The 10,516-nt window shown below is 52.2% G+C and overlaps 1 protein-coding gene across 2 annotated transcripts in view; it reads right to left on the bottom strand.

Annotated features, from left to right (window-relative positions):
- SUN2 (Sad1 and UNC84 domain containing 2) overlaps positions 1 to 9,102 on the bottom strand; it is a 16,347-nt gene extending 7,245 nt beyond the window's left edge. Inside the window, exons 1-9 of one of the 2 annotated variants that reach the window (XM_006890113.1) lie at positions 8,969 to 9,093; positions 7,750 to 7,860; positions 7,649 to 7,710; positions 7,001 to 7,138; positions 5,900 to 5,921; positions 5,686 to 5,825; positions 5,342 to 5,435; positions 3,700 to 3,770; positions 327 to 451 (exon numbers count right to left, since the gene is read on the bottom strand). In XM_006890113.1, coding sequence (XP_006890175.1) covers positions 327 to 451; positions 3,700 to 3,770; positions 5,342 to 5,435; positions 5,686 to 5,825; positions 5,900 to 5,921; positions 7,001 to 7,138; positions 7,649 to 7,710; positions 7,750 to 7,860; positions 8,969 to 9,093 — 888 coding nt within the window. Of the gene's footprint in view, positions 1 to 326; positions 452 to 3,699; positions 3,771 to 5,341; positions 5,436 to 5,685; positions 5,826 to 5,899; positions 5,922 to 7,000; positions 7,139 to 7,648; positions 7,711 to 7,749; positions 7,861 to 8,968 lie in introns of both variants that reach the window. The other variant, XM_006890114.1, reaches the window with a different exon arrangement.
- Between the last annotated feature and the right edge of the window lie 1,414 nt (positions 9,103 to 10,516).

The following is a 10,516-nucleotide window of genomic DNA, read 5'->3' as shown; positions in this document are numbered from 1 at the left end:
AACTCTCTGATGCATGACAAGTGATAGCAAAGACCATGGCCTGTATCAGATGCACCTTAGTCTCCAGAGAGACACCATTGCTCTTCAGTACTTTATATATGTCCTCATAAATAAATGGGTAAAAATGGACAGCAGATTAAATGCAACAGGATGCGTGCAAAGCCCAAGAACTACAATAAGGGGGATAAAGAGTTATATAATTTTAAACTTTTTTTCTAGTTTTCAACTTTTAAAGCTGGGTGAGGGATCAACTGCAAATAGAGGCAGGAAATTCACCATCCATGAATTGTTAGAGTCTTGGGTGCCCACAAAACCAAGATACTCACCTGGAAATGGGATGAGTCGTTGGGCACCCAGCCCTCCTGCGGCCTGCTGCGGCCCTTTGCGGCCCACCAGGACACCACGGCCGGCTGGACCATCTGCAGCCCGTAGGGGTAGAAGTACCAGGCACCTGAGCACGGGGTTGGGGGGGGCAGATGGTTACTGGGTGAGGCCAGGGCCGCGAGGTGAGTGCAGGGGAGGTGTGTTTGAACAGCACCGGTTAGTGACAGCAGGTCCCCCTCGTGGGAGCTTCTGCCGGATGTGGTGATGGGGTGCAGGCACCACCCTTCCTGTGACAGCCCATTCCCTGACAATCTCAGAGCGCTTCGTCTTTCTATAGGTGGTAATACCTGGGAAATTAATCAAACCCACTGTCCTCAAGTCAGTTCTGCTTCACAGTGGCCCTGCGGGTGAAGGACAGGAGAGAGGGCAGAGGAGAACTGCCCATGGGGTTTCCAAAGCTAACTGGAACAGACTGCCTCACCTTTACCCCTCAGAACGGCTTGGAGATTTGAACCACTAACTTCCCCCTAAGCAGCTGTATTCTTTAACCACTTCACCAGACGCATTCCCTTGGGGGGAAAATAGAGGCCTTAAGACCTTTGAGATGCTGATGGGGGGACCCCAGCGGCCCAGATGGTAGTTCTCAGCCGAGGTTGTAATCCATCCCCAGGGAGCTTTTAAAACACACCGCTGTCTGGCCAGCCTCCAGAGGGTGAGGTAATCAGCCTGGCGTGGGCCTTGCCGAGGGGTTTAAAAGCTCCCCAGTTGACGCTAATGGGCTGTCAGGATGGAGACTCACAGAACCTGGGTGCACTGGCCCCTGCAGGGGTGGCTGCTGCCCCTCAGAGCGAGTGCCAGGCTTCGGGAGAGTTTACCACCGGCTTCAGGGCCATCTGTGTGAGGTTAGCGTACACGACAGAGACGCTGGCCCACTACAGGGAGTTGTGCTAACATAAAGGCCATGCTGCTCTGGAGGTTCGACTTTACCAGCAGCTTCTCTGGAGAAAGATGGGCAGTCTCTTCCTGTGTACTAAACAGCCTCAGAAACCTGATGTGTGTGACAGAAGGCGCATGGGTGGGGTAGGATGTAGTCAGAAGTCCGCTGAGGTTCTAAGCAAAAGGCTGGCAGATCGAAACCACCAGTCAGTCCTTGGGAGAAAGCTGGGCAGTCAGTCTCCTCCCATTACTATTTACAGCGTCAGAAACTCAGTAGAAGGTTGCTATGAATTCGTATTGACTCGAGGCCACTGAGTTTGTTCTGTGTGATGCATGCAGCCTCTGCTGGTGCTGTAGTTAAAGCGGTATTAAGCTAAAGGTTGAATCCACTAGCCAGTCATGGGAAAGATTCCATATGGCCTTGGAAACCCTATGGGGTGAGTTTAGAGTGTCCTGCAGGGTAGATATGATTGGGGATCCACCTGACGGCTGTGGGTGTTTGTGGTTTGATGTGTTTACTCCTGAGCTCTGTCAGGGGAGCAGGAGATAGACAGACTCACAGACTGGAAAAGTCCTCTGGTGAGGGGTCTCCATGGTCACACATAGCTTTCCCGTCACTTTGTGACATCTCAAGGTGACTAGAACATAAAGCCTTTCCCTCATTGATAGTTAAGAGAGAGAGAGACCTGGTTCTTATCCACAAGCCAGAAGCAGATACAACAGAGACACCTGAGTTGTAAGTTGGGCATGAAGTACCTGCAGCTGGTCCCTTGGACTCAAATGTATGGCCATGGGATGTGACAAGGACATCAGCGTTAACCCCCCCGGGCTGTGGTGAAAGATTCAACCATGGCAGCCCATCAGAGTCACCTGGGAGCTCTGACAAACCCACCTCTAGAGGGTGGGGCCCCTGGAATGTTAGAAGCTCCCTCCTGACTGATACATATCTCTCACACACCTTAAGCTGAGATAAGGCAAGTGAAAGCCAGTTGTGAACAAAACACTGTAATTATATATGTTGTCAGGTACCAGCAAGTCCACTCAGAGGGTCCACATCAAAGACTGAAACCCTGCCAGGTCTGGGGGTGCCTCACAATCTCCCCTCTGCTGAAGGCCATTGTTGCAGCCTACAGTCAGGGTGTCAATTCATCCCTTAGAAGGTCTTCCTTTCCTCTTCTGACCCTTGACTTTTACACACACACACACACACACACACACACACACACTCTCACTCTCTCTCTCTCTTTCTTCCACTGAATCCATTCTGACTCAGTTTTTAAGGTCATAAATCTTTTTTTTTTTTTTTTAGGTGTTAAATCTTGACAAGACTGCCCATCTGTCTCCCAAGAAGGATCTGGTGGATTCGAACCCTTGACCTTTTTGGTTAGTAATCCCCATGTGACTTTGAATGAAACGATGAATGGTACATGATAAAGAACGGTGATTATTTTAAGGGGGATGCCCAGTTTCCACTGGACAAGTCCAAGCTGTTTTCATAACAGGAAACACAAAACGGAAACCAACACTTGGGAAAAATGCTCTGCTTTGTTGTTAATAAAAGCCATCATCACATAGGCACAAGCCTGTCAGCTCACTGAAAAACAGTCCATTCTCTTATTCTTCCTCGGTAGAGCACGTGGCCCAGAGACAGAGCAGAAAACTCACGTGACATTATCAAGGGAAAGTCAAATAGGAAATATCACCATGATGTTTACTATTGTGTAAGAATTCTGAAAGCCCAACGGTAGAGATGGGAGGAGGATCTTTAAATGAGTGATATTTTCCTAAAATAAAAGAGGGGTGATTGGGGTGCTTCCTCTTCTTTAAGGAGACCTGCTGGTACCGTGGTTAAGTGTCCAGCTTCTGACCTACATACAGTTCAGAGGTTTGGACACACGAGCCGTGCAGCAGAGGAAAAGGTTCCGTTATAAGTAAGGAGTCCTGGGAACCTCTGCACATCCCACTCTGTCCTGTGGGGTGGCTATGAGTTCAAACGGATTCAACACCAATGAGATTGCGTTTCTTTCTCTTCCTCACTTTATACTTTATCCTAAAGACAGCTGAGGAGTTCGCTTGCTCTCCCATGGCCAATGCCCAGCTTTGGAGTGGAGGTTCACTGACTATAAACATGTACGCTTTCTCCTGATCCCACCTGTCCTGGGACATGTGTCTGCCTGAGAGGCACAGAAGATGAACTAACGGGTCCTGTAGCAGTGGAATCCCCACGTCAAGGACAAGAAGGGAGCCCCAGGCTGTATCCCCTCCTCCCGGGCACCTGAGACCACGCAGCTGCCAGCAGGAAGGCCGAGGCAGGAATGGCCAACTCTGTGGGCTCCGCCTGCCGCATCAGCTCTTTCTCCATCATGCTCAGGGGCAGCACTGGCCTCACCCACATCCCAGGCCCCACCACCCACTACAGGAAGCCAAAGGGAAGCTCACCGTAAGTCAGGCAGGTGAGAAACAGCAGCAGCAGAAGGAACCAGAGGAACGCCTTCAGGGAGGAGGCACGCCTGGACCACACGGGAGGGAGGGGCAGGGAAGAGTGTGAGAGGAGGCTCCAGGCCGACACCTGTCCCCACCCAGGGGTCTCCTGGGATTTTTCTCTTCAGGATGAATTAGAGTTGAAGGGGGACACCCATTATCCCTGGTATCCTGAGTGGACACCAGCGACATAAGGGGACACTCTTGATCCTGAATTTAAAATGTTATTAAGAAGAACATGATCGTGGGCTTGCCTTGGCGGCACATATACTAAAACTTGGAACAATACTGAGATGAGCACAGCTCCTGTGCCCAAGGATGACATGCAAATTTGTGAAGTATTTCGTAGTTTTAAAAAACTGATCTTTGAAAACTCTCCCATTTTCACATCTGTTGTCATTTTCATTATGTGCCATCAAGTCAGAACCAACTCATAGCTGACTTCCATCGAGTTTTCAGAGGCTGTAAGTTGCAGGGGAGGAGACCGCTCATCTCTCCTGCAGAACAATTGGTGGATTCGAACCACGTGCCTTTAGTTTCACAATGCAACTCCTTATCACTAGGCTATAGAACTTCCTATTATCATATATGGAAGTCCTCTACGAAAGCCAATATTTGTCCCCTAAAGGGACAAATGCTAATGTGCTCAGATATTAAAAGATGGAGAATCAAATTCGCCACCCCCCAGATGTGCACTGGAAGAAAAGCCTGGAAGTCTATTTCCAGATAATCAGCCCCTGAAAACCCTATGGAGCACAGTTCTATGCCGGCACACGTGAGCTGGCATCAGCTGGCTCCATTGTGTTTTGTTATTGTTAAAGTTGTGTACCGTTCAGTCGGATCCGACAGGCACAGGGAGAGATTGACCGCGTTCTCTAGGAGCATCTGTGGATTTGAACTGTACACCTTAGGGGATTGTAGTGCAGCTTCTTGCCACTAGGCCACCAGAGCTCCCTAGATTGGGCTTTTGTTTTTTGTTTTTTGTATTGTTTCTTCTTCCTTTTTTGTTTTTAATGAAAGTAAGCAAATCTATTTTTAAAATGCCTAAATTTTAATATTTTCTCTTTTGGAAAAATAGGACTTTTAAAAAGAGTGATACAAAAGAGATCTTGTGCCTCTTTTTCGGCAGAGCCAGTGTTCACCCTAACTTCCTGACTCGGGCCTTGATCTTGTTTCCAGGGCAGCAGGCTCCCAAACACACTGACCTACAAGGATGGAAGAGCCCCCCTGCAGCCTCAGGCTGCACCACCTGACTCTGAGAGCCCAGGGCCACAGATTAGGGGGAGATTAATGTTCAAGGAGCCCCACTTCTCAGCTGGAACCCAAGGCCTCCTGTTCCTCAGAGAAAGAGGAAGTGGCTGGGCAGGAGGAAGTGCCCCAGGAGAAAGCACTCGGGCCGGAATCGTGCTACAAGACATTCAGAGAAGGTGAAGCGACCCTGACTCTGTTCTGCCAAGGAGCATAGCCCGGGACCTCCACTAATCATTGTCTTGTCATCTGGGGCCGACCTCCAAGTCAAAGACCTATCTGTGCAGTGTGCACCCATGTCTGCTCTGTCTTGAGCATTCAAGGCTCTTTGTCCATCTGGAACCTAACTCACCTGGTTAAAACGAAGACGTCTAGAAGGGAGGCAGCCGTGGTCAGGCGGTACCAGGTGGTGCCAAGCCACCAGTAGAGCAGTCCGAAGAGCCTGCCTAGAAAGGGACAAGGTACCTCAGCCCCTTCCTGGGGCCTCCTCGCCTCAACCCCAACACCAGCCTGCCAGCACCTGTCTTGTCCAGTGGTGCCCAGTCCTCGGAGCCCACTGCCCTCGTCCTCTGTTCTCCTCTGCAGCTGCCCCTCCCACTGCAGACAAGGTCTTCACTTGGTCATCAGTGACTCTGGGAGCCCCATCAAATCTCCTAGTCCTCCCTCCTGGAAAACAACCCAAGAGCGGGCACCCACCTGGAAAAGTGACCAGCATCCAGAGGAAAGAGCCCGTCCGGGAGGCGGCGTTTCTTAGCCGAGAACCTGAACTTCGCTGGCCCTGCTCTGCTGAGTAACCTGCAGGCATGTGGAGTGGGGGTCTCCTCAGTCGGCCCTTACTTTATGGACACCCAATGTAAGGAGATTACGATACTCAAATTCTGCTTTCAGTTTCAACTGGGACCCAGATGACCATCCTCGCCCATCCCTAAGGTCTCCCACAGGCCTGAGCAGAGCACGTCAGGGAGGGTTTGTGGGGTAAGGAAATAGGTTCTCAGCATCTGACATTCCACTATGGCTTCATCTCATATACTCTGGTCATGTTATCAGGAAAGACCAGTCCCTGGGAAGGACACTGCACCCAGTGAAGTACAGGGTCAGCGAAAAGGAAGAGGACATTGAATGGAGATTGACACAGTGACCGCCACAGTGGGCTCAGACACAGCGGTGACTGCGAGGACGGTGCGGGACAAGCAGTGTTCCACTCTGCTGTCCACGACGTCACTACCAGTCATAACGAACAACAAGAGAGCCCCTTGCACACCTCTTCTCACCTACAACTCAAAGCCATCGTCCAGAACTGGGCTAAGCAGTCGTTCACTCACTTAACAAACAATCACTGGGTGCTTACTATACATGAGGCACCATGTTGAAGTGAGCTACCACATGACTATGTGAACCTGAGGGTATGTGTGAGAGAGAGAGAAGAGAGAGCAGGGGTGGGGGGCAGATAGAGATAGATAGATAAGGTCTATATATGAGGCACCATGTTGAAGTGAGCTACCACATGACTATGTGAACCTGAGGGTATGTGTGAGAGAGAGAGAAGAGAGAGCAGGGGTGGGGGGCAGATAGAGATAGATAGATAAGGTCTATATATGAGGCACCATGTTGAAGTAAGCAACCACATGGCTATGTGGACCTGAGGTGGGGGGAGGGTGTGCGGGAGATAGAGAAGGACTATCTATATATGAGGCATCATGTTGAAATGAGCTATCACACAACTATGTGGGCCTGAGGGTGTGTGTGAGAGAGAGAGAGAGGGTGGGGAGGGAGGGAGGGAGAGAGAGAAGGACTGGACAGTCACAGAACAGTGCTTAGGACCACGCTTGCCTCAGCTCAGGGCACCTTGGTGGGCGCAGGAGGGAGGCCCCAGCCAGTCTGTGAGGTGCTCACCAGACCCCATGCTCTCTCTGGCTGCCCCATGCTCCTTCCCAGGCGTCCCATGACTTCCCAGCAGTCCTGGAGTCCGGGGGGGTGGGGGCTCGCCCTGGGGAATAGCCTGTATACCTACCTATGTAGTCATCCTCGGATGAGTAGCCGGAGGAGGACGCAAGGAAGTCCTCGGAGCTTTTGTTCTCCCCGAGTCCGTTGACCTTGCTGCTCTCCGTGCCTCCGGTGCCTCTCCTCCTCCTCACCCGCAGGTCCTCACCTGGGGACAGAACAGCCCCTGTAAAGCGGGCCTGGTGCAGAGGCCCCCCAGGGACACTTGGAAGGCAGACCATTGAGGGTGAGGGGGGCCCGGCCCTGTCTTCTGCCTCCACAGTAGAGCAGCCAGGTGTGTAAGGGGGCCTGGGAAGTAAGCGAACTCACTCTTTAAAGGGGGTCCAACTGGGGCTCCCAAGTTGGACCCCCTCCTCTGACCCCAGTGGGAAATTGTGAGCCACTGGCTCCCAGAGGAGACAAACTCAAACCAAGGCCATTGCCATCAAGTCAACTGCAACTTAAAGCATGTAGCCATGTGTTAGAATAGAATGCAGATTCCTATATAGACTTTTTCAGGTATAACATTTATGGACAGTAATCATAAGGGCTGTATTCTGTTTTTCACAGTGCTGCTGGGTGGGTTTGAGCCACCAACCTTTTGGTTAGTGGGAGAGCCAACTGTACTACCCAAGGTTAAAGGAAGCAGTGCCCTGGGAGAAATTCGGGGGACACTCACTCCAGTAGGAATCGCTGTGCAGCTGGTCGTCGAGGATGGAGCTGCGGTCCAGCAGGGCGCTCCTGGCCAGCGAGGCGGCCCGCGGGCTGCCTATGTACGACTCCCTGACCATGGACTCGCTGTAGTACGAGGTGTGTGTGTCGGAGGAGGGGGCCAGCTGCCGTGCTGGGGACAGGCGCTTGGTGGTGGTGCTGGATTTCCTCTTCAGGGTCCTGTGGGAGGGCCACCGTGAAGCAGGGGAGGGGCCAGGCAAGGGGTGCCACAAGGGGACATCCACACCCCTCTTTACAGTCAGGTGGGAAGAGACCAAGGGTCCACAGGGTGGTGTTGCAGGGGGGAGGGCCCACCGAGGCAGTGGTGTCATTAGAGTTTCCGTCATCTGTCACTCAGTGCTCTAACTCATTCCCCTCCCCTTGAGAGGGCTCTCCGATTGGCCAATGGGAGGGGGGAGGAGCTATGGCGAGCTCTATGGTGTCCGGGGGCGTGGCCACCAGGTTCAGTTAGCTCTGGGTGCTCGCGGCTAGGCGGGCCTACCTAGCCTGTGCCGCACACCACGGGGGTGTCACCACGAATTACTAATGACACGGGTTCAGGACCCTAAGGAAAAGTTGCTAAAGTTTTCAGATAAAGCACTGTGAGTCTTGTTGCCTGGCAGCCATCCACCATCCATTCCTAATTGTCAGCTAACTGAGGTACTTCTGATGCTTTTCTGGTACAGTCCTCTAAATCTCATAAGCAACAAGGCATGATTAGTGGTAAAAGATGTGGCCAGGAGTCGAACCCAGGGATATCTAATTTCAAGGGGGCCAGCCCCCTGCCACCTTGCTGTAATGTCTACAGCACTGAAGACCCAGAGAGTCCTGATTTGCAACAGCTAGAAAAGCCACAGGCTGTTAACCGTGCCCCAAGTCGGTCAGGGCACAGGATAAGGAGGGGGTGGGTGCCCATCCTGGCCTGCACTGCCCAGGTCCCAGTCTTGAGCCTCTTCTCAGCCAGTGACACATGCAAGCTGAGGTTTCCAGATGGTAAAGCGGGCACACCCACCCACAGCAGATGGGGTACCTGAGCCCAGCCAGCTTCTGAGGTTTCCTGCCTGCCACTCCCCACTTCCTGTTCTTGCACAGGAGGGCAGGCCTAGCTGACAACAAGAAGAAACCAGCTGGGCCCTGAAACGCTGGCAGGTTGAATAGAGGAGGGTGCCCTGACCAGGCATGCGCAGCCCACAAGCAGCTGGGACAGGAAGAAGCCATCCAGTGAGGCTGTATGGCATTTACGCTCTGAGCAATTGCCATCTACCAGGGCCACTTGAGGGTCTCATACCTGAGAGGACTGTCTTTAAATAGGGTGCTCTGGCTCCCCATCACAGAGCTCCCCCCGCTGCTGCTGCTGCCCCCATCATCATCCCCCTGGGAGTAGCGTGAGAGGCGTTGGCTTCGGCGAGACATGGTGAGGTGCCAGGTGGCTCCTTCCACTGAAGTCTGGGGAGAGAAAAGAGAGCCACATGTGAGACGTGGGGCTCCTTCCTGGAGGCGAGAGAGAGCCTTGCAGCAGAGAGAGTACCCCCTTTTCACTCCACCAAAGAGCTCTGGAGCTGGGGGTGTGACATGTAACACGGACGTTTATGAAGCCTTCTTCAGCACCACCCACTTGCTGTTATCTGACTTCCCTGCCCTCCTTGATGCTTGCCTAGCACGGTAGAACCTCTCCTGAGGACAGTTATAGAATTCTTGCCCCCGTCCATGTAAGGGACCTGGATTCGATTCCCAGGCATCTCGCTAATGCCACTGGAAGTTTGGATGTTGCTGTGATGCTGTACCAATTTCAGGGGAATATCAACACTAAGACTAGGAAGAAAGGCATGGCAAGCTGCTTCCAAAAACCAGACTGTGAAAACCCTACGGATCACGACATGATCCAGTCCACAAGCAATCGCGGCAGCATTTCACTCTATTGTGCATGGGATCGCCACGTGAGCTAAAGACTGCCTGGATGTGAGTTAACATCCGTGGCGTTTTCCGCAAGTTTTGTAATAATTTTTTGTTTACTTGTCTTTGTCCTCCTTGGCACTGAGTTTCCCCCCTTTGGCTCTGCATCTTTGGCACTTGGCAGACACTCAGTGCATGTTCAGTGAGGGACTCGGTGGGTGCCACCCTGTGTGGGCCTGGCAGTACAGCCCTCTCACTGCATGGACCCCTCCCCCAGCTGCAACTGTGTCCACTCAGGCCACTTCCCTCCCATGGTCTACACCCTCCTTTCCTTTCTGGGTATCTAAACGCACTGGCTCGAGGTCTTGACCAAACCTTCAAACCCATTGCCACTGTGTCAGACCCCACTCAAAGCTGACACTCCATGGGGTTTCTGAGGCTGCAAACTGCAAGGGAGAAAAGTGCCCACCTTTCTTCTGAGCATTGGTCAGTGGATTTGAACTGCTGGAGAGGTTATCCTCTGGGTTTGCAGCACACCTCCCTACGGGCTACACCACTTGGCCCGTAAAAGGCTTCTGCAAGCTTCTGCTGGTAACCTGCCTACATTCTGGAATGCAAGTATGTTCCAACTACACCCTGGATGTCAAACCTTTCTGCACTCTGATGGTGCCTGTGGATCAACCTGCAGGATCTGTACATCTTGATGGGGTGATGATGATGATAAAATGCTTTGCTAAGTGCCTACTAGGGACCATGCTCCACCCCCAGGCCCCACAAGTGAGGTGAGTACCATCCCTCCCATTTTACAAGCAGGAGCCTGAGACTCAGAGATGAGTCAGTGACAGAGCCCGAGTGTTGTTCGGATCTGACAGGCCACAGCGCCTGGGTCCTTCCATACCACCATAAAGTTGTCAAGTTGTTTGAAGAATGTGTTGGCCATCTC

Source organism: Elephantulus edwardii, unplaced genomic scaffold (assembly GCF_000299155.1).
Source record: "Elephantulus edwardii isolate Elephantulus edwardi_28Jun2011 unplaced genomic scaffold, EleEdw1.0 scaffold00086, whole genome shotgun sequence".
NCBI classification, from domain to species: domain Eukaryota; kingdom Metazoa; phylum Chordata; class Mammalia; order Macroscelidea; family Macroscelididae; genus Elephantulus; species Elephantulus edwardii.
Note: the sequence above shows the minus strand (reverse complement) of the source record. Positions and strands in the feature narration are given on the sequence as shown.